We start from the raw sequence: 25046 nt of genomic DNA, 5'->3' as shown, positions 1-25046 counted from the left end.
CATTACCACGTTATACTCACGTTTACTGTGCTTTTACCATGTTGTAGCACACAGTATCCACTGATATGTGTGACCAGATTTGCATGTTGTTCTAGTAACATCTATACAGGAATCTAATCCAAATTCTCGGTTTTAGCTCAAACCTTAAACCGTGCAGTACCTATTAGATTGCCAAATGGCTATTCAGTCCCATAGTGGGACGATAGAAATATTATTATATACAACAGATGCTATTAGAAGAGTGGATGTTCCTGGAACATTTGGTCCAAGTGTTCCCTTGGGGGTTAAAGAAGAGCCTGTTCAAACTGCCACTTCAATCTCCACTTTCTCTGGTTTTGAACACAATACTCGCACTGTCAAGAAGGAAAAGCCCACTCAGTATACCGGGCTTCTATGGTTTCAGAGGAAACAATCTCTTAAAGCATTATAATAAAGCAGTATACAAACTTTTATTAATTGTCTTCTGGAAAACAATATATTGGTATATCCTACCAGATTGTTTAGGGTGAAGTTCAAGCCAATGGACTAGCTATAAAATACGATAATTTGTTAACAGCCTATCAAGCATTTGCAGAAAGAAATGTGAAGAATTAATCACGGTGGTTTCATTAAGAAGACTATTAGGATTTTCTAACTGACTTCCCTTTTTGGTTCTTTCAACACCACACAGCCTGCTCCCTACTGTGTACACAGTCAATATTTGTAAAATGTTTCTCAAATCAGCATGAGAGTCTGAACCCTGCACTATGGGCTTAAATTAGAACGTTGCTGCAAAAACAAGTTCCCACAAGAAAAAGGAGCCGAGTGGCAAATTGGTTAATTGTCGTCCAGGCTTGTGGGCTTGCAGACGTATTTTAACGGAATTACAAGTCAGAAAAAAAGACATTCCAAGGGGAAATAGAACAGGCTTGGTTCTTTTTTTATTTTTTTTATTTTTGTATGAGTATTTTTTTTAATGTCAAGGTGCAAATGTGATTACCCTTTATAACTATAAACAAATATTCTGACATGCATTATTAATGATAAACTGGTATAAGATTATACATCAACTCAATTACTGTTATTGACGTTAACATTGTTATATTAAATTTCAGAAAATTGCCCTAATTTGGCTTTGCACAATAGCAATCACAAACAGGTGTTCCGTGACTGCTGTACAGAGCACAGGCAGCAGACCTGAGGGGCTGCTTTATGAACACAACACGTACTGTATCTTGTTTTTTTTTTTTTTTTTCGGTGCGAAACGCAAACACTTTATTTAATAAATAATATTAGGGAGACTAGACAGGGCATACTAGGCACCTCATTACTTCTCCGGTGCCTCAATGGCAAAGGAAAAACAGTCCTTTAATTTATATTAAATGTATAATATTTTCCCTGGCATCTTTAAAATGCCAGTGTCAATTTTACCTTGGCTACCACATATTCCACAGAGTGTCTTTCCTGCTGTATACCATTATAAATTACCAACTGTACTATAGTACACAGTACATTACTCCACTCTGATCTTTAAGTGTCCTTTTGTGGCAAAATAAGATTTTTTCTAATAAAATACATTTCAAAAATATATATATATATATATATATATATATATATATATATATATATATATATATATATATTACTGTACTATATGTACTGAGCATCAAAGGAAACTTATTATTTCTATTTGGATAAAATTCACTAGATGTGATCGAAAAATGACAAACTCTGTTTTAGAGCAGTGACTTTTTATTGCTTCTTTAACATCATGAAGATGCTGCAAAATGATCTGTTGATCTTGGACAGATTTTGTAACGCTTGGTCTCCCAGTTTATGGCCTATCATTGACAGAGTGTGTCTGGTTATACTGTCTCACCAGATTTGAAATTGCTGGCTCTGAACACCCAAGACGGCGAGCCACAGCACGCTGCCCTAGTCCAGCGTCCAACATGCCGATTGCAGGAAGGCGCTGCTGTCTTGACAGACGTGGCATACTGTTTTTTTTTTTATTTTATGTGATCTTCTTTATTGCTTTTATTCAAGCTTGTAATTCAACAGCTGAAATCACTCCATATCCAGTGTCCAATCAAGTGTCTTACTAATTAGGTGATTAAGTGCATATGCTTCAATCACAGTCACTCAAGCGTGTCATGGTCAAGGATGAATGATCGGGTGATTAAAAAGAAACAATAAACATTTTGTCAATGTCCATCATTTTCAAGGGCACTGGAACTAGGGGTGCTGGGGGTGCGGAAGCACCCCCTTGGCTTTGCATGGCTTCCATCATATATAGGGGTTACAGTTTTGTTCAGTGGCTTTCAGCACACCCACCAGTGCCACTGATCATTTATATAACTTATTTTTTTCAGAAACAAATGTATTATAATAGTGATAAGTTTATTTTGATGCTCGGTATATATAATATATATTATATATATATATATATATATATATATATATATATATATATATATATATATATGTAATACAGTAATTTATATAACTTATTTATTTCAGAAACAAATAGTATTAATAGTGATAAGTTTATAAAATGATGTTATGTATACTATAAATATATATATATATATATATATATATATATATATATATATATATATATATACATTGAAATACAGTGGCTTGGCTTGCAAAAGTATTCAGACCCCTGACCAATTCTCTCATATTACTGAAATACAAATGGTACATTGAAATTTCGTTCTGTTTGATATTTTCTTTTTAAACACTGAAACTCAGAATCAATTATTGTAAGGTTTTGTGTTGGGAAATATTTTTAAGAAAAATAAAAAAACTGAAATATCTTGCCACTGGCCTCCACTTGTGAACCATTAAAGTTGCTGTCACATTTTCTGGATAAAAAACCCACTCTTGAAGGATCATTGGTAAGGCTGTGAATCTGAAGGAAAATGAAGACCAAAGACCATTCTACAGAAGTTAGAGATAAAGTAATACAAATGCATAGATTAGGGAAAGGGTACAAAATAATATCCAAGTGTTTGGATATCCCAGTGAGCACAGTTGGATCAATAATCAGGAAGTGGAAGCTGCATCACACCACCCAGGCACTGCCAAGAAAAGGCCGTCCCTTAAAACTCAGCGCTCAAACAAGAAGGAGACTTGTCTGAGAAGCCACAGAGGCCAACAATCACTTTGAAGGAGCCACAGAGTTTAGTGGCTGGGAGTGGAGTAATGGTGCACCAGTCAACAACATCAAGAGCTCTGCATAACACTAGCCTGTATGGGAGGGTGGCAAGAAAGAAGTTGTTACTCAAAAAGTACCATCTGAAAGCACGTCTGGAGTTTGCCAGAAAGCATGAGAGTGACCCAGCTGCGATGTGGGAAAAGGTTTTGTGGTCAGATGAGACCAAGATAGAGCTTTATGGCCAAAACTTAAAGCGCTATGTGTGGCGTAAACCTAACACTGTCCATGCCTCAAGACACACCATCCCTACAGTGAAGTATGGTGGTGGCAGAATCATGCTGTGGAGATGCTTCTCATCAGCAGGGACTGGACATCTTGTTACAACTAAAGGAAGAATAGATGGAGCAAAATACAGGAAAATACTGAAGAGAATCTGCTTCAGTCCACTAAAAAACTGAAGCTTGGGAGGAAATTCACCTTTCAGCAGGACAATGATCCCAAGCACAAGGCCAAAGCAACATTGGAATGGCTCAAGAACAAAAAGGTGAATGTCCTACAGCGGCCCAGTCAAAGTCCTGATCTCAATCCCATTGAAAATCTGTGGCACTATTTGAAAATTGCGGTCCACAAGCGTCGTCCAACCAAACTGAACAACCTGTAGCAAATCTGCCAAGAAGAATGGGCCAAACTCACTCCGACACTGTGTGCAAAGCTGGTACATACTTACCCCAAAAGACTTAAAGCTGTTATTGCAGCGAAAGGTGGCTCTACCAAATATTAATGTGTGGGGGTTGAATACTTATGCAAGCAAGATATTTCAGTTTTTTATTTTTCTTAAAAATATTTCCCAACATAAAACCAATGTCACCTTACAATAATTGATTTTGAGTTTAAGTGTTTTAAAATAAAATATCGAACAGAACGAAATTTCAATGTACCATTTGTAATTCAGTAATATGAGAGAATTGGTCAGGGGTCTGAATACTTTTGCAAACCACTGTGTGTGTGTATATATATATATATATATATATATATATATATATATATCTAATTATAATATATATCTATATATATATATCCTTATACGAGGAAATCCATGTGTCTTTAGGTACACAGCAGTTTTCCTTTTTCAGATTGTATTTGTGTGTGTGTGTGTGTGTGTGTGTGTATAAATAGAAATAGCTTGCATCACTTGATTTTCAAGGTGTACAAGAACAAGTACAGAGAAACATCATCTGTAATTTTTTTTAGAACTCCGCCTGACTTCAGTGTCTATTTTAAGCATCTTAGCAACAGATCTTAATGTCGCACATTAGCTATGTATACTAATCCTGCAGGTGTTTTCCACTAGGGATTATTTATTGATTATTTATTTATTTATTATCATCAGTAGAATAAAAATACTGTACATTGAAAAAAACATAGAAAAATGGCTCACAGGGTTAGCATAATAAATATCTCTTACACCACTGGGAGGAGGTAAAGATCACACTAAGAAACCAGAGAAGGAAAACATTTAAGAAGATTGTAAAAAAGGCAATTGAACCTAGCAGTGGAAACTGAGTTAAAAATGATAGGTTATCCTTAAATTATAGATTAATGCTAATGGAGTTTAAAATGTTTTTTTTTTCATAGCCTGCAAACATTCCATATAAAAAACACTATAGTTCTTTCCAAAACTATAGTTACACTATAGTTCTGTTTGTATCACTGTGCTTTAACAAACCATAGAGAGTACCTGGATTGTCATTAAGACACAATTATAAACAACTGATAGGAGATCCTGCACAACCTAGGCAAGGACCCACTTAGCTATTACAGCTTAATTTTTATCGTCCATTCACAAGGATTAATAAACTGTGATTTTCAAACTTTAAGCAACCAGAAGCTTGGCCTATTACAGGTTTCATAAGGACACAAAACATCATTCCCCAATACGAAACAAACCATATATACAATTTTTTAAAAACCACCCGATTATATATATATAATATATATATATATATAACTTATTATATATATATATATATATATATATATATGTATATATATATATATATATAGTTTTATTTATTGGCTATAAATTTGGTATCAGTGTCCAATAAAATAGAATACAACAAATGATATGAATACAGAGAGTATCCTATATCCCCCAGAGTTCAACTTCCAAATGCTTATCACCTGTTGTGGAAACTTACTACCACTGATTAAATGATGATGAATGATGAATGATGACAGTGTGGTCTACTGGTTAAAGTCCAGGGCTTCAATTCTGGTTCTAATTAGGATTTGATTCTGACGCTGGTCTAGAAACAAAGGAAATCATGTCTTTGACAGGACACATTTACAATTTTGTCATCGGCTGGATCCAAACAACACTCTCCCTCAAAACCAGTCAGTCAAACTCCCAACCCTGTTTCAGTTCTTTCCGCACAAGCCAATCCACTCCCTGCCTGCTTGAATGATGCCCCGTCTTCAACAACAAGTTTCGAATCTGACTCAATACTACACGGACTATTCAACAATTGTACATGTCCAGATAAATTATAATAAGAAAGAGTAAGACCCCAATAAATAAATATGTTAGCAATAATAATAATTTTAATAATAATAATATTTTCTCTACGTGTATGTCGTTTTTCTATTCTAATTATGTTAGGACCTATTTTCCTCAGGATTTATGATTTCCTTTACATGAGAGTACTATAGATGTTGAACTTCATGCTGATTTGAAACTCAGCTCTCACCAAGATAAGCACCAACTAAGACATAGCTTTTCAGTAAACTAATGTGATCTATCTGCATCTCCATTCATTTGAGTTGTTTTCCATCTGATGATGTAGATATCCTTCTGTCTGGTGTTGATTGCTGAAGTGTAATGCTGGCTCCAGGAATCAGCTCATTTTGCCTCCCCAGTGCAACAGCACACACAAAGGTTGCGATGTTGGCTCCGGGGATCAACCCAGTGTGGTCTCTCCAGCGCATCAGCATGACAACTGTCTGGATTGAGCTAAGTAGGGTACATCTCTGGGGTCTTCAAGTGGGCACCTTCCATCCTCAGTTTTTCGTTGACTAGCCCATGACACTTCAAGAGGGCTCAACAGTGATTCTGGCGTCCCAGCATCACCCCCCTCTACCCCCTACTCAGCTCAGCCCAGCTTACTTACCTGTACATCAGCGTTGCTTTCTTTCTATTGTGCTTGAGATCACCATCCAGAATCTTTCCTTCTCAACCACAGCCAGTTGCTGCTTCTTTCTGCTGCTTCAGATAAGTTCTTTACTGAGCGACGCAACTCTTGGCCACTGAACCCGATGTCTCTGAGAAACTGGGTTGTAGAGTGTGCCACAAATCCTCGACAACCCACCTCCACTGGGTAAACTCGGATTCTCCATCCTCGCTGTTTTGCTTCAGCAGCTAGTTGAGCATACCGAAGTTTCTTCCTCTCATATGCCTCATCCACAGTATCTTCCCATGGCACTGTTAACTCTACCAGATGAACAAGGCGTGCTGATCCAGACCACAAGACAATGTCTGGTCGAAGGTTAGTGGTGGCAATCTCAGGTGGAAAAATAAGCCTTTGACCAACATCTGCCAGCATCTTCCAGTCTCTAGCAGCTTCCAGTTTTCCTGGGCAGGCTTGGCGTTGAAGCTCCCAGAAGCACTCATAATCAGACCTAAGTAAGTGTAACTGGTGCAGTGCTCCAGTGTAATGTTACCTCAGGGGAAGTGGCACCTGTTTCCTTGAGATCTGGCTTTCTTCTGGAATACCATCTCTGGTCTTGCCCAGGTTTATTGTCAGGTCCCATGTCTGACAGTATTGCTCTGCTGCAGGTCCTGTTCGGTGGGCGAAAACAAGGTCAGGTCATCTGTGTAAAGCAGGAATGTAATTTGGGTGTCATGCAGAGAGTGAGGCCAGGGGCTGCAGACTGCTCCAGCACTTTGGCCAGCTTGTTGATGTAGATGTTGAACAGTGTTGGGCTCAGACTGCAGCCTTGCCTCACTCCACGACCCTGTGTGAAGAATTATGTTCTTTTGTTACCAATTTTCACACTGCACTTATTATCTGAGTACATCAATTTTATGATGTCATAGACGTTACCCCCTACACCACTTTGAAGAAGTTTATAAAATAGTCCTTTGTGCTAAATTGTGTCAAAAGACTTTTTGAAGTCTATAAAGCAGGCGAATAACTTGCCTTTATTAGTTTGGTGGATGTGTGTATTGATTAGGGTGTGTAGGGTGTAAATATGGTCACAAGTGCAGTGGTTTGGCAGAAAGACAATTTACTCAGGACACTGTGTTCGGTAAGGAAGGACAGTATTCGGGTATTAATGATACTGTAGAATACTTTCCCCTTATTACTGCTTACACAGATGCCGCTGTAATTATTGGGGTCTAATTTGTCTCCACCTCAGTAAATAGGTGTTATGAGCCCTTCGTTCCAAATGTCAGGAAAACACCCAGTGCTCAGTGTCGTTAAACAGTGTGAGCAGAAATCTGAGGCAGCTGTGTTTCAGCATTTCAAGACTTTCCTTGACTTGACAGCCTAAAGTTTGTCTCTTTGCTCCCGTATTGTGATGGAGTATCTAATGGGTTTATTTTTTATCGTTGTTTCAAGTTTCTTTAGTATTGTAGTTTGTTCTGAATTAAAAAAAAAAAAAAAAAAATCTTCATTTTTATAAAGTTTGTCAAAGTGTTTGCAGATACTGTTGTTTTGGATCGACAGGTCTTGGACTTTTTTTTGGACTGTCCATATTTTTGAATAGTTCCCAAAAAGTGTTTTGATTAATTGATTCTTCAGTTTGGGTTTGTTTTTTGGAAATGTGGTCCCCTTTTTTCTTTTTTCAGGAGGTATTTGTACTGTTTCACCATTTGGCAAAAGCTGAGGTATGCTTCTTGGTGATTGGGTTCCCTGTGTTTCTGATTTGACAGCTGTCGCACATGTTTTCAAACCACTGTCAAACCATTATTCTCTGGATTTGCTGACTTGTTGAAAATTTGATTTTATTAATTTTATTATTTCAAATATATTAAAATGTTTGACAGCCCAATGTATCTCTTTTTGGTTGTTTTGGTACACTGTTTAGCATACTTTCACTCTCAGCACTGCAGAGTTCTTATGCAGTCTTCATGACTTCTCTCTGTCCATTTGTAACATGGTTTGAGGTTGATCAATTTGGTGGGTGGGATCTGCTCTCTGATTGGCTGGACTTTCATTTTCAGGACTAGGGTTATTTGGCTATGGTCTGACAGGGACGACTGCTGTTTGACTATAAAAGCATCGATAGATTCTGGATCCATGCCTGTTATGACGTAGTCTACGACACTACTACCGGGAGCCAAGCTGTATGTGCATCTACCTAGAGAGTCCCCTCTGGTCTTGCCATTGGCGATGTACAGACCCAGGCCTTTATAAAGATGCAGTACCTGTTTCCCACTTTTATTCACCACAGTCTCATGGCTGTTTCTATGTGAGGTGAAGTGTGTGTGGTACAAAGGGGTGTCTCCATAGAGATAGCTGTTCCCCTCTGTGCTGATGTAGTCAACATCTTTGCCTGTTCTGGTGTTGAGATCCCCACATAGTAGTACAGAGCCCTGTGTCTGGAAATGAGCCGTCTCTGACTGGATGTTTTGAAAACAGTCTTCCTTATGGAAAGGAAGAGTCTGATGGTGGTATGTCTAGTGTACACACATATGTGTATCTGTTGCTAAGATGGTTCCTTTTATTTTGAGCCAATTGTGTTTTTCCCCTTTCTTTACAGGGAATACATAATTTGAGAGTTCCCCTTTGTACCACATAATAATGCCCCCTGAGTCTCTGCCATGCTTAACGTTGGCCTTTTTCCGGGAGGGAACAATTACTTCCCTGCAGCCAGCAGCATGTATACAAATCTGCATGGGATGTCTGCTGCAATATTATGATAGAGTTGTTAATTACATAATTTACAAAATCTGGGTTTTTGGATTTGCAACCAGAAGCTGAAGCATACAGACCCTTGTTATTGATAGAGAAGTACTTATTGTGGATTAAAGGATTGTTGTTGTTTTTTACAAAGAAATAACTGCATTAAATCATTAAATGTACAACCACATGGATCCATTATATATATATATATATATATATATATATATATATATATATATATATATATATATATATATATAGATATATATATATATATATATACACACACAATGCCTATAGAAAGTCTACACCCCCTTGAACTTTTTTCACATTTTGTTTTGTCGGTTTCATACATTTAAATGAGGATTTTTTTTTCCACTTATCTACACACCATACTTCACACTGTTAAGAGGAAAAAAAAGTTTTTATTGAGAAAAAAATTATATATTAAAAATACAAAACTGAAAGATCATAATTGGATAAGTCCCCCCCCCCCGTTAATATTTGGTGGAAGCCCCTTTGGCAGCAGTTACAGCTGTCTGTTGTGTACAGTCTGTTGGGATAGGTCTCTACCAACTTTGCACAACTAGATTTGACAATATCTGACCATTCTTTACAAAACTGTTCAAGTTTAATTGTTTAACTACAGGGGAGACTGGGGACAGTTGTAACAGTTTTTACATTTTGTGTCACTACCCAGAAACCTTTTTGAGCTGGTTTTGTCATTTTTTCATACAAACAACTTACATCTGTCTGTTACAAATTCACACAATGTTATGTTTGTAGAGCTAATATAAAGACCACAGTATTGCTTCAAATGTGGTGTTACAATTGACCCCATAATCAGCTGTAACAGTGGTAGGTGTCAAATGTAAGGCTTTGTAAAGAATAACAAATAAATAAGAAGTTTTATATAACATAAAATGTATATCTTTATTCAATAAGATATATACTGTATATTTATTAAACTCAAACTATGTCTTCAGTGAAGACTCGGGTGGAACAACAGTAGCCTATGAGGTAGTTTAATAGATCCTTCCTCATCTAACTTCCTTCTGGCCTTACAAAATCTGGACAATGTTATATGGCAAATATGAAATGAATCTGCCAGATCGCACTGACTTCCCCTCATGCTTTCTCCAAGATGTATGTGATGGTGGGCTCTTACTTGTCTAACTCTTAGCATACTGAAAGCAAAATAATTAATAAAACAATGAGCTAGTGTTGTACGGGTCTCAATTGTAACACTTGTTACAACTGGCCCAACCCTGGGAGCCATTATTAAACTTTGTGTTCTGGCAAGAAACAACAAAACTAACATCAATCAATGATGTCAATTGTAAGTACACAGATTAGTGATAAAAAATATACAGGTTTGGATTCATGAACTGGGGAACTCTGGAATATATCACAAAAAGTTGGTGCAAAAAATGTACTTACCTACCTTAAAATTAGTTTTTTGTAGATCTTAAGCTTTAACACAGGTAGTTAATTTTCTACAGGCAGACAGGGAACCCAACAGAGCATGTCAAGAGTGAGTTTCATTACTTGTTTCAGATTGGAGAAATTTAAGCTGTTACAAATGACCCATGCTACAACTGCACCCGGTCTCCCCTACGTGTTGTACCCAGTTTGTACAGTACTGTATACTGTAATTGATTCATTTACTGCAGTTCTTTCAACCGTTTTCATAAGGACATTTACAAATAAACTTTGCATAATACTATAATACTGTAAACATGTGAGTTCTGTTACTTAAATATGTTAATACCATGGCTCATGTGGCCTGTGGTTAACCACCTTTTAACTCAGACCACAACTTTTTATAGTTGCAGCAACTTGTGACTACAATGTGACTTGTAATGAAACAACGTAAAACGTCTTATTTCAAATGGTGATAAAGAAGGAGTCTTAAGAACATATGCTTTGGTTATCTATTTGTATGTTTTTTTTTCTTACTGTTGTTTTTGAACATATGAACAAAAATCCATCTTGAAAGCAAGTATGTATCATATATATATATGGGTATATATTATTATATATATATATATGTGTGTGTGTACATTCGCAAATATAAATACTGGTTCGCTTTTGGTATTGAAATTATGTGTTACCGGTGATAAGAACTATTTTTGTTTATTTTTTAGTGTTAAAGATATATGTTTCTTATATATATATATATATATATATATATTAGTATAGATATATCGATATAATTCTATAGGGGGTGGCAATTGGTATATGCCTTATAAGTGAACCATGGAACTTGGGTTGTGAACCCATTCTTTCAGGGGCAATTGCAACCTAAAAGCTGTGCCTTAGACCTAGTTGCTCTATGCCCCACTAAAGACCACATTCAATAAATATAATTATAGGCAGATATCATTCATTGCCATAATTCAGGTTTCCCTTTATGCACCCAGTATGCCAACAAGGTGTATAACCTTCAGCCTCATCACCTCAGAAACATGACAATTTTATTATATAATAACATTTTAGAATCGCAATAACTCATGACATGAAATTGTGCAATTACACAATAATCTTGATTTGTTACTGTAGGATTTGCTTCTTCAACACAACAAGATTTTTTCCACTTTTTGACTGCTTATTTATCCTAATCTATAACATATTTTAAAATTCTATTTTTCATGTGATGTTAGTGTCAAGATCTGTTTAGAAACATAAGAATAACACCGTGTAACAATTTTTTTTTTTTTTTTTTTGGTTCCTGGGTAGTAAATGTTATTTCCTAATTGCTTATGCGTCAAAAGTTTAGAAAATGGCTATTATTCCCCACAAACTTTGCTTTTGTGACCAGGACAGTGATATTTTGAAATGTACCTATTTTTCAGAACATTCCAGATAGACTCAGTGCTGAGTAAACTTGGAGTAACTTCTAGAACTTTCTAGAACTTTCCAGTAATATAAATAGTAGTATAAATACAGGGGCCTTAAGCCAGTTCAGTTTAGTTCCAGCTGCCTAAGTGGATACATATCTGCATTTTCCTGAGATGGCATCAAGAGACTGCAAGCATCCGGCAGACGCATTTTGCTATGTCTTAGGCCAATTTATCAAGACAAGAGCGAAAAAGTACGCCGTGGAAGCATCTGTTAAGATGTGTGAAGCCTACAAGGCATATTTCGGCATGCCTGTCGGGGATCAAGACAAACCCTGGGCACCTCATTTCACCTGCGAGCACTGCAAAAAAACTCGGGAAGGTAAGATGGACAATTGTTGCTCGGAATTTTATGTTATAAAATTTGTTAAGATTTTCAAAATTGTAAAAGTTTTTAATTTTAAAATGTTTTACAATTTTCAATGTTATTGAAAAAAGATATCATATATGAAAAATGTTGTGAGAATCTCTTACACATTAGTCATGGTTGAAATAAATGTCTTTTTGTAGGATGGTACAGAGGGGAAAAGAGAGCCATGAAGTTCGCTATCCCAAGAATTTGACGGGAACCCACTGACCACTCAAGCAACTGCTACTTCTGCATGGTGGACCCTTCCAAACGTCGGACTGGCAAGAATGCACCTGCTATCACGTATCCGGACCTTCCTTCATCCATCGCCCCGGTGCCACACTGCCATGAGCTCCCCGTACCCACTCCTCTGGAGAGAGAGCAGCCGTCTTTAGAAGAGAGCAGCAAGTCAGAGAGCGAGGAAGGCGTTGTAGATCCAGATGACAATTTCAGAGGTGGAGCTGAGGAGAGAAACCCATACTACCCCAACCAAAAAGACCTCAACAACTTGATTAGAGATCTTGGTCTCACCAAGTCCAATGCCAAGCTTTTGACGTCTAGGCTCAAGCAATGGAACTTGTTGGATGAAAGTGTGCAAGTCGCAGATCAGAGGAAGCGTCACCAATCTTTTTCCAGCTTCTTGACCCGTCAAGATGGGCTCTGCTTCTGCCACAATGTGACCAGTCTGTTCGAGGTAATGGGAATTGCCTGTAACCAGAATGAGTGGCGCCTCTTCATTGACAGCTCATCCAGGGGCCTCAAAGCCGTGCTGCTCCATAATGGTAACAAGTACCCGTCTCTTCCCCTGGCTCACTTGGTGCACCTCAAAGAGGATTACAACAGCATCAAGACCTTGCTGGACGCCTTGAAGTATGATGAGTATGGCTGGGAGGTCATAGGAGACTTCAAAATGGTGGCATTCCTGATGGGTCTCCAAGGCGGTTTTACCAAGTTTCCCTGCTATCTTTGCCTTTGGGACAGCAGGGACACCAAGGCGCACTACCACAGGCGGGACTGGCCACAGCGGACCGAGTTCTCTGTGGGGAGGAACAACGTCAAGTGGGAGCCACTGGTGGACCCCCGGAAGGTGCTGATGCCACCACTGCACATCAAATTGGGCCTTATGAAACAATTTGTCAGAGCTCTAGATAAGGAGTCGGCATCCTTCAAGTACCTTCAAGACTTCTTCCCTAAGCTGTCTGAGGCAAAGGTCAAAGCCGGTGTCTTCGTCGGACCACAGATAAAGAAGATCTTGGAGTACAATGAATTCCCCAAGAAGCTCACTAGTAAGGAGAAAGCGACTTGGAACAGCTTTGTAGCAGTGGTTTGGGGCTTCCTGGGCAATCACAAGGCCGAAAACTATGTGGAGCTGGTTGAGACTCTGGTGAAGAACTACAGCACAATGGGCTGTAGGATGTCCCTCAAAGTCTATATCCTTGATGCTCATCTTGATAAATTCAAGGAGAACATGGGAGCGTACTCAGAGGAGCAAGGCGAGCACTTCCACCAGGATATACTGGACTTTGAACGCCACTACCAAGGACAGTATAACGAGAACATGATGGGAGACTACATTTGGGGGCTGATTCGTGAAAGTGATTTACAGTATAATCGTAAATCTTGAAAAACTACTCACTTCTAAATCTTTTGTAGTCATTTTTGTATTACTTTAGTATAAATACATGTTAATTTGGATTCATATGTTTTTTTTCTGACTTTATGAGAACGAAAAGACCCAAATTCGCCCGTTTTCTCATTGGAAATAGGTAAATTTCAAAATATCACTGTCCTGGTCACAAAAGCAAATTTTGTGGGGAATAATAGCCATTTTCTATACTTTTGAGGCATAAGCAATTAGGAAATAACACTTACTACCCAGGAACAAAATATAGTGTAATTATATTTCATGGAACAGGGCTGTGAGGAGTAAGCCCTGGGACTTGAAATAGGAATTATGTGCTTATGACTTTAAGCAGATAACATGCTTTCCCTTTGGCTCGCAGGGAGCCACCCTCATAGTGAGGTGAGACCAAACCAATCAGCTTCCAAGGATGGGAAGCAAGCATTACTTCTCCCCCCAAGGGGAAAATGAAGAGAATGATAGAGGACACATTTCAGACTAACAAGGAACACCTACACTTCAGAAGATCAGCAAGGCCAGACCACAGAGACAGAGTCACATAGGGCAACAGGAATTCGGAAAGAGAAAATGAAATGAACATGCACTGGGGCCAAAGAGGAACACTGGCACGTTGTTAGTAAAAATTGCAGGGTTTTCCCCTTGCTCAGGGAGAACATGCATGCCGGCCCCAAGGGGAACAAGTGATAGAAAACTGAGGTTTGTGAAAAATGGAGGGTTTCCCCCTGGCTCAGGAAGATATTGCTCTCTCAGAAGTGAGACCAAACCCAGGTTGGAGTTAGCTATACATTTCATTTACGGAATTTCTAGATACTGTGTAACAAAAAGAAAAGATAAAGACAGGAGGCCTTTCCAAATATGCCAAAGTGAATATTTACGCTGATCTCAAATTTTATAATAGATCATTTCAAAGGTCTTTGTTTCGTGTGAGATAAGATGGCCTATATATATATATATAACATTCGATTACTGTAATATACATTTATCAATATTGTAATCAGCACTCCAGATAAGGTTTTGGGTCATTGAGTAATTTAATCTCCATTATGGATGAGTAAAATGCAATATTACGTTAAAATAATTTATTTCAATAAATACTGTTTAATGCTTAAACTTATGGAGTATGCATTATCTACAGGCTTACATTTTAACTGTAATATTACTTTGAGCTACTGTACAAAAACTTGGCCTGACAATAAAAACAAAAACAAAACTATTCTTACTTGCATTATTGACCACAAACAATATGGCTGTGAAGCAAATAAACACAGAAACATATTTTTTTTTGTTTTATTCCATCACTTCAGATGGAATATACTTAACAAATAGCCTGCGTGCTCATTCTATGTCTTTCTAACATTTTTAAAAACTGTACCAATACTGCACTAACATAAATAAAGAAAATATATTATTGCATTCCTTACTGATCAACCTTGCTATAGCAATATAATAAAGCAACCCAACTCTCTCCAAACACAATATATTGTATTTATTATATAGATTTACTTTTAAAAAAATAACTTGACAGATAGCTAAATTGGTAGGTTGGGTTGAGGGTGTAAATGGTGACTTGCATTTGGCTATGCGAAGGGCCAGCAGATATGATGCTTTTAACATACCTTCATTTGTTGTTGTTGTGCTTTTAACATACATAATTTGTTGGCGGCATGCATTAGTTTCTGTTGAGACTTCACTTCCTCTTGCGTACGTTTGGAAAATTCGACTGGTTTTTCTTTTAAGTTTGGATGTTTAGTTTCCAGGTGACGAATCATTTTCTAAGGTTTTATAGCTTCCTTGCTCATCCAGCTTGCAATAAACCCATACTTTATATATGCGGCATCATATGTTTGACTGAAGGCTGAGCGTTTCCTCGTCTTTTCCAACCCTTCTTCCCTTTCATTGCATTCCTCATCAGACTCCTCATCTCTATTATGTTTCCCTGAACTTTTACTAGTTCCGAAAAAACGATCCACAGGCCCTTACTTCAACATATCTAATCAAATCATTTCGTTGCCGCTCTCTACTACACACTACTGTACTATTTTTCTGTTGAAAGTTTGCACGCCAACATCATTATGTTCAATAAAGACCCAGAGCGGAGCTCATGGAGTGGAACAGCTTTACTTTGAGTAGTGAGTAGGAATTTGTGAAATTCCACATAGTAAATATTAATATTTTGAGTCACGTGTTTTTTTTCCCTTATTTTTTTAAATACCTTAACAAAAAAAAAAAAAAAAAAGTTTTTAAAATAAAATCTTACATGGACCGGTCATTGAGAGCCACTGGCCTCGCAGATTGTACTCAGTTTAATAAATAGGAGTTTAAAAAATATATTGACTGCAGTTTTCACCTTATAGTGAAAACCTACGGCAGTGCGTGCATATGTCGAGATCACAAGATCACTGATCTCAGGATCTTGATATTACCATTCCACTATCTCGTGATCATTTTTTTAAGGATCTTGAGAAAATGGAAGTCATTACTTCTGTTTTCCTGAGTTAATTTCGGCCTTGTAAGTATATGTCTAAGGTGACGTACACTGATGTGGAATCCATGAATTACTAACAGACACAACTTCCATTTTCTCAAGATCCTGGGATGAATTATCTTTTGATCTCTATATAATAAAGATTTTTTTTTCAATGGACTCAACGAGCCACTGTAACATACAGTACATATTCTCTTACAAATTACATAAGTAAAATCCATAATGTACTAACTTTTACTATTTTGTGACCACTCAACTAACAAACACAAGCAAAAAAACAAAACAAAAACAAGTTTGCTTTTCAAACCTTTATTTTAACACTAAAAGTGCCAAAATTTCGAGCTACCTTTAAGTGCTGCACCAGTCATTTTCACCTGTAGCGTTTTAAACAGCTGAGCTATGATAATGTACCCTCCGTGATGAATATCGCTGGTGATAAATTGTACCTGGTGATGAACTGCTGGTGATAAATTGTTTGTGATGAATTGTTGGTGATAAATTGTCATAGACCCACATGCAAACAGGTATTTTCATTTTACAACTTGATATCTGGTACTTCACTAGGATACATAAATCTCTGTTTGCAAGCCTTGCTTATAGATTTATTTGCACTGTCAACCTTCAGGGTCTTTTTTTTTCCTGTCTGTAACCACCTAGCTGCCTCGCCAAATAACTGACCAGTAAGATTCTTTGACCCCACTGCTGAGGTGAAATCATCCAGGAAGCGTAAGTGCAACAGCTCAAGCAAACCAAGAACTTTCTTTTATCTAGTGTAGTAGTATAAAAATACATGTTTGTGCTATCATATATATTTTTTGAAACAGCACATTTGAGAACTTGGAAGAAAAAGGAAGTGTGCAATTTTTTGAGCTACAACCAGTTTAATATTCAGGTATTTTACTAAGTTTGTTGTACTCTTTAATGGAAAACTTACAGTACCTATGCAAAAGTTGCAACTGTAGGTGAACTTGTCCACTGCAGTACTGTAATATATGCATTTATAAATCTTAGGAAAACCTTGACAAAGTAATTTGTCTTGAGCTTTAAACAGCCACATCACCATTGAGATTATCAGTTAGATAACACACTGACATTATTACAAGCCATGGTTTATAAGATAAGTCTGCTGGACTGGCTGTACACTCATTGCAGAAACTCACTCCAGTTAGAAACATGGCATTCAACGGCACCTGGAAAGTTGACAGAAATGACAACTATGACAAGTTTATGGAACAGATGGGTAAACCCAGTTTTTTTTTTATTTTCTAATGTAAAATAATCGTAATATAAATAATATTAAGTGTAAGTTTATTTTGTTGAACTCTTCAGTTACTTTGTATTATTTTAAATAGAGAAGTGCTACACTGATGAATACTTTAAATAGTCAGCCTTCACAAATTTACACAGGTGTAGAAAATCTCACAGTTAGTATCACAGATAATCTGTCAATATCTATTAGTAAATGCTTGCTAAGCTTAGAATTTTGAAACTCACACAATAACAGGAGCTACTAATGCAATTTAGTACAAACATCTTCATATAAATGTTTTACTTTTCAAACTACATTTTTATATTTTGGCATTTGAGTCTTGAAAATGGTGAATGATTCATTGACAGGTGTCAATGTGGTGAAGAGGAAGCTGGCAGCCCATGACAACTTGAAAGTCACCATCAAGCAAAATGGAGACAAGTTCATTATCAATGAATCCAGTGCCTTTCGCACTATAGAAATTGTATTCACCCTTGGAGTTGCCTTTGAATACAGCTTAGCTGATGGAACAGAGATCGGGGTAAGAATTTTTCTTTTCATTTATTAACATATACTGTACATATCTTCTTAGGTAGCCAGTATTAATTTCATAGAAAGTAATTAATATACAATCATTACCAGCCTACAGGACTACAGCTCTGGCTGAACTGTGAGTGTTGACTGTAACAGTGAAAATAAACCGGATAATAAAATGAAGAGTGAATTTGAAAGTGTTTAGTATTTCATAGCATTTAAGGCAATTGATTTTCAGTAGTAGTTTCTGTAGTTTTAGTAAGACGTATTTATCCTCAACAGTGAATTACACGTGTTTAGAGTGAAGTATTCTTCATGTACACACGCGATGTATGGATTTGAATCATTCTTCATAGGTTGCCTTTACTGCTGGATCAGTATGAGGAATTGTGTCTACACTACAGACCCACAGCTCCGTTACTTAAATATTGAAGCACGCTTGGGGTAGTTAATTGTATCAAGTAATAACTCACTATTTACACACATGACAACATGCTGCCTCCCAGTGCCAGTCAGATATTATTAGCATCTAGACGACCCTCCAGCTATGCTCTGGTAAACTGCAGCCTCCTTAACTACAATCACAAAATGACAAAATACACACTTTACAATTTGTATTTAATGTTTTCTACTGCAAATGCATGAACCTGTTTTCATTTGGCTCATTAAGTGTTGTTTGTTTTCTGTTGTTATTGTTGTTACCATGTAGTAAAGGGCCACTTTAAAAAGCATACTCATACCTACTGGATTTTTGTCTCAGGGCACATGGACCGCGGAGGGAGATAAGTTAGTTGGTAAATTCAACAGAAAAGACAACGGCAAGGAACTCCTCACGGTCCGAGAAATCATTTCTGACGAGCTTGTCCAGGTAAAGTCCATTTTAATTCTTCAGTTAATTTAGAAAATGAAAGCCTTCTGTGCAAGTGCTGTACAAGTTACCTCACGTTTTAAATGTTTTGCTGGTAAGTGGCTTAGATGGTAGGCCCCTATGAGTTACAGCCGAACATGTTAAGCACTGCTTTAATGCTATTTAAAAAAAAAATATTATATATATATATATAAAATACTTGGATGGGCACCGGTCAACCTACACTTAAAAAATGCATATATAAAAACCATATCAATAACACTAACAATAACCAGTGCTTTGACATGTCTGTATCTAATTATTAGGAAAATCTATCTTAAGTTTAACATTTCTTTTATATTTTTTCTGTATCGTTTACAGACCTACCATTATGATGGAGTTGATGCCAAAAGAATTTTCAAAAGGGCTTAGAGATCTGTTTTTTCAACAAAGAGTATAATAACGAGAGAAACCAGCTTACTTATTCCAAAGCACACCGAGTGAATATGAATATGTATAAGAATATGCTGTTTTTTTATACTCCTCTATTTGGTAACATTTGCAGTGTAATGCTTAAACTGTTTGCACTAAAGGTTTTTGATATTTCTGCAATTTTAAATAAATACAAGGTATTCTGTTTGTTCTTTTGCATTGTCTATATTATTCTCTCAATTAAATTAAGTTAATCACAATCACAACCTTGGAATTGCAAAAAGTGTTTATGGAGGTACATGCATCATGCATGTTTTTTTTTTATTCCTCCCCCAATATATTTAATACACTACACAGAAGGTAAAGCAGTAAAAAAAAGACTCCAGGTTGGAATCCTGTTGCATGGGGATTGAAGCATTAGATTTTTATAAGCCATTATTAATGTGAATACTAAAAACGTAAGATATTCGGCATAAATCTACTTAAATTGTCTGCAGTTGTTTTTGCATATGTATTTGTATTTGGACTGCCTCTAGTTATTGTTCTGGTACACAATGTTACAAAATGCTGTGGTCACTCTTGCCAACTCCACAAAGCAGGAAGTCGCCAGAGAAACCTCACGGCCGCTAGATCACTATTTAGCCATTTTAAAGTCGTTACACAATTTACCACTCCTCTCAGAATTGCTCACATTAATGGGATTTATTTTGTAAAGCACAAATGCAACACCGCTGCTACCCAACAAGGAGGGATTAATCATTTTTTACAGAGCACAGTAACAGCAATAATAAAAGTAAAACACATCAGTCTAAAACCAACCCCATCCCCAACTCCCCACACACACAATGTCCGTACAGTGGAGGAAACACAGAGAGAGAGAGAGAAACCAGCAACACAACATAGCCTATTCTATTTCACTTCTTAAATTCCGGTGGTGGATTCAAGAGGAATAGAGATAGAGAGATCAGTGGTAGGGAAGGAAGAAAGAGGAGAAAAGGACATCTGATTTGGAGAAGTGAGATATGGGAGGAGATGTGGGAGCAGTGGGGAGAAAGGAGAGGAAGATCTGGGCATCATCTGCATAGAAATGATACGAGAAGCCATAGGAGGAGATCTGGGGACCCAGGGAGCAAGTGTAGGAGGGGTCCAAGGACTGAGATTTGTGGGACCTGTAGAATGAGCTCAAGAGACAGAGGGAGATCCATGCCAGGACACCCAGTATGTACAATCGGAGTAGGAGGAGAACCAGGCAAGAGCAGTACTGGAGAGTCCCAGGTTAGTGTGGGATGACAGGAGAATAGAGAGGTCAAGGAGAATTAGGACAGAGAGTAGAGAGCTGGTGAGAGAAGAGCAGTTTCAGTGGAGTGTGCTGGGCAAAAACCTGATTGGAGGGGGTTCAGCAGAAAATGTTTTGACAAGAAAGCAGAGAGCTGATGATGTACCACTCACTAGAGGGTTTTAGAGAGGAAAGGGAGAAGGGAGACAGGATGGTAGTTCTGGAGGAATGAAGGATCCAGTGAGGGTTTTTTTAAGATGGTGGTGATGAAGGCCTGTTTGAAGGCAGAGGAGAAACATCCTGAGAGCAGAGAGATTTTGAAAAGAGGAAATGAAAGGGAGTAGAGCATGGGGCAGCAGTCTGGAAAAGGTGAGTGGAGAGGGTCTCCAGAGCACATGTGGTGGGTTTATGGCTTTGGAGCAGGGAGCAAAAATCAGTTTGAGAGGGGTGAGAAGGATAGTAGATTAGTAGGGGTTGCAGAGGTTGATGGGGAGTGAGTGAGCAGAGGACAGGAGGTGGGTGCGGAAAGAGGCAAGGTAATGAAGAATTTGCGGATGTCTGTGAATTGAGGAAAAGGAGGAAAAATTGTCAGCCGAGATAGAGGAAAGTGGAGGGAAGGGGTGCTAAGGAGGGAGGAGAAAGTAGAGAAAAGTTTACGGGGTTGTTGGTAGAAGACTGAATGATAGAGTGAAAGTAGAAGTGTTTGACAAAGGTGAGTGTAGAGGAGAGAGAAGAGCAAGTAAGAGGTCCAAGACATGGCATTGGTTTTGCTATACAGTATTTAACTTAAAAGTGGGTTGTATATGAAATTAAATTGGATTCAAATTAAATTGTCTGTACTGAGTACTTGATTTTTCACTGTAACGTTGAATTTCTTTAATACACTGAGCCAAATAAAATATAACAAACTGCTTCTTTAGTTGCCTTAGTGCCCTATTTTTTCAAACTAAGTACGTAGCTATAATGGTAAACACAGCTCAGATGTCTTCTGTGTTCAGGTAGGTGACTGACAGTGGCCCGAATGAACGGTTGTTCTGTGAAAATTTGTTACATTTACTAAAAAAACTAAATAATAATCAAAAAGCTTTTAAAAAGTCCAAATTCCACTGGGCTTATTTTTTATATATTCTATTGATTTAAAAGTATTACTATGTAGGACAGCTGCTATAAGATTGTTACCTTTATTGTTACCTGTTACCAAGAACACCCCTAAGGAAACAAGCAAAGTACTCTCTAAGATGGAGTTGACCACCAGACAAAATATAAAACTATATAATAACCTATTTATTTATTGTGCATATACTTCACAGATAATAATTCATATAACAGCGCTATACACCTGTGCCTAAAACTGGGGAAGATGCAGTAAATGACATGATTGAAAATTTGCAATGCAAGTTTTCTGATGTATTTGTGCTAGACAAAGACATTAGTATTTTAAGTGCGTCTGCTTTGAAATTTATCACACAAAAAATGATTTCTAAAAAGTGATATATCTGTACAAGTATTATAATGCTATTACAATCCTGACATTGGAAAAAAAAAAAATGCTATGTTGTGATCTGTATTATAATGCTACAATTGTAAACACATTGCTGTTATTTTGCTATTTAAGTTCTATTGAAATAGTTTATTTCCATTTATCACAATCACAATAATATAGTGTGTAAAAAAAAATAAATATATATATATATATATATATATATATATATATATATATATATAGAGAGAGAGAGAGAGAGAGAGAGAGAGAGAGAGAGAGAGAGAGAGAGAGAGAGAGAGAGAGAAATAGTTTTGAAAACTGTCCAAATTGCTTATTTGAGGGCTAAGAATGAAAAGTCTGCAAAAAACCCCCCAAACATTTTTAACATGGAAATTGCCAAAATAAATGGGCAGCTGGGTGGTTAAACTTTGAATGCCTGAGTGTGAGAGAGCAGAAGCCCTGCTAGTCTAAATAGTGTGGGTGATGTGCTTTTATAAGTTTGGCAGGGGTGGGGTTAATTGAAGTTATGGGGAGGAGCCCACACTGCTGAATTGCATATGTCCTTGATAGATGCACGCTGGAATAAGGCCCACAAAGTTGCAAGGCCCCTGGTGGAATGGGCAGTGAGCTTTTCTTGAAGGAGCTAGTTGGCCAGTTCATAGGCAGTCCTGACCATGTCTGTTATCCACTTGGACAGCCATTACTTATTTAGGGCTTGACCATGGAAATTAACCCCATAACAGACAAAAAAAAATTTGGCAGGGCCTGAACTGGGCAGAGCGTACGGAGCTGTTGCTCCCTGTCAGACTGGATAGGAGGTGGATGGAAAGCCTCCGATTCCACAGACTGGATGACATAAAACACCAAGATAATATTCAGCAAGAATAAAGGATTGGTACGGAGTGTGACTTTTGTCCTGACCTCTATAAAAATTAAGCAGGCTTTCATAATAAAGAATGCCTGCATCTCACTCACCCACTTTGTGAAGGTGATAACAAGCAAGATAGCTGGTTTTAAATGATAAAATTTCAGCTCAGCTGAATGCAGGGGCTCAAATTGAGGCTTCATGAGTGCATTAAGCACCACGTTTAACCTCCATTGAGGGACAATATCCTTCATAGGCGGTTAAAGGCGCCAAGCCCCTTTCAAATATTGTCTTGCCAGGAAGTGAGCTCCTGGGGAGACTGAGTCGATCTTAACATGCTCCCTTAAAATAGCTGTCAGATTGACATTAAATATAGAGCAGGATTTCCCCTTGTCGAATAGGTCCTGCAAAAATTGCAGTATTAGTGTCACAGGAAGTCGTGGGGTCGAACCCACAAGGCAGACACCACGTTTGGAAGATGCCCCACTTGTACCCCTATAGCTACCAGCAATGCCCAAAAACGCAGGCCCCTGGAGGTAACTGTAGTTCTGCCCACGGGGCCTTTACTTTCCCACTCTGAGTCAAGGTCTGCAGTCCATATTTGTTTACTGAATCCATCAAGAAAGTAATGTTATTAAAGTTTATTTGGCAAAGAACTGTCCTCCTGACTTTCTCAATGCGGCATTGGAGTTGGCTGAGTGTTGTGTTGGATTTGTTTGAATTTTAGGAAGTCGGTAAACATTGAAAGCAAAGTTTTATGACGATTTTAATGTTTGTAGCATCTTTGTTTTGTAGTAAGTTTTGTAAATTCATTTTCTGTTGCCTGCCATTTTGTTTTGTTGTGTGTAGAGAGGAAGGACGCTCAGCATGATGATTTAATTTGAGGGAGTTTGTAAAACAATTATAGACTGTAAGCAGCGTCACAGGAGCAATAATTGTATTTAGTCTTGGTCATGTGATCAGGTTTTAAACAATCACATAATCTCGAATGAATGATTCTCTCTCTCTCTCCTTATCTTGGCCCAGCTTTTGCTTCATGTTCATGCAAAGTGCAACAGTTTCATGAAAATGATCCCATACATTTGGAACAGGGTTTGTCAGGATCATATTCAAAGCACTGACAGTCTGGCATGATGCAGGACCAAGAATGTCAGTAAAATCACCTGACGGTTTTTAGTTTTGAAGAAATGCAAGGTTGCACCAATCTTGGCTTTATCTCTCACGCTATATAATGACAAATGTGGCAATTATAGCATGTAAATCTTCAATAAAAAAGCACATCTTTAGTGAATGTTCCTGTATCATGATTAAACATCATAAGATTGTGCAGTAAATATGAAACCATTCAACTACACTTGTGTATATTTACACAAGATCTCTCTAACCCACCCTAACTCCCTCCACACTTAGTGAAATTCTTTACTATGCAAAAATAATTTAAAAAGTACTGATGTTAATGTTACCAATTATAATTTGAAAAGCCTTTATAAAATAGAACACTCCCAGAGTACTGAATGTTATTTATTCAATTTCAAGTGTTATTCAAATGTACAAAACAAATTGTAGTCATGTTATAAAACTTCAGAAATCGTTCATATTGCACAAAGAATCTGACTTTTTTTTACAGCTCCATCATTTTACATATAAAAATAGAAAGGCACTGTGGAACAGCTTAGCTATTTATAAATTAAATCTATGAGCACTGACTAGCTAAATATATAGTATACCACAGGTTAAAAAAGTGTTTTGGTTACCTATTAGATAATGCTAGCAATTTCAAATGCGTTTCATGTTTTCAACATCTACATATATATACTATAATCATATATATATATATATATATATATATATATATATATATATATATATATATATATATATATATATATATATATATATATATATATAATACACACATACATACATACATACATAC

The 25046-nt window shown here is 37.3% G+C and overlaps 1 protein-coding gene across 1 annotated transcript; it reads left to right on the top strand.

Moving 5' to 3' along the window:
* The first annotated feature begins 18006 nt into the window (after positions 1-18006).
* On the top strand, positions 18007-19796 carry LOC121327891 (fatty acid-binding protein, intestinal-like). Its single transcript, XM_041272205.1, has 3 exons — positions 18007-18214; positions 18968-19075; positions 19436-19796. The coding sequence occupies exons 1-3, from the start codon at positions 18020-18022 to the stop codon at positions 19484-19486; spliced, it is 354 nt and encodes a 117-aa protein (XP_041128139.1). The 5' UTR covers positions 18007-18019; the 3' UTR covers positions 19487-19796.
* The last annotated feature ends 5250 nt before the right edge of the window (positions 19797-25046 follow it).

This window comes from Polyodon spathula, chromosome 2, assembly GCF_017654505.1.
Source record: "Polyodon spathula isolate WHYD16114869_AA chromosome 2, ASM1765450v1, whole genome shotgun sequence".
In the NCBI taxonomy this organism is placed as follows: domain Eukaryota; kingdom Metazoa; phylum Chordata; class Actinopteri; order Acipenseriformes; family Polyodontidae; genus Polyodon; species Polyodon spathula.
The sequence above is the reverse complement of the archived record's forward strand: the minus strand, read 5'-3'. Positions and strand labels throughout refer to the sequence as shown.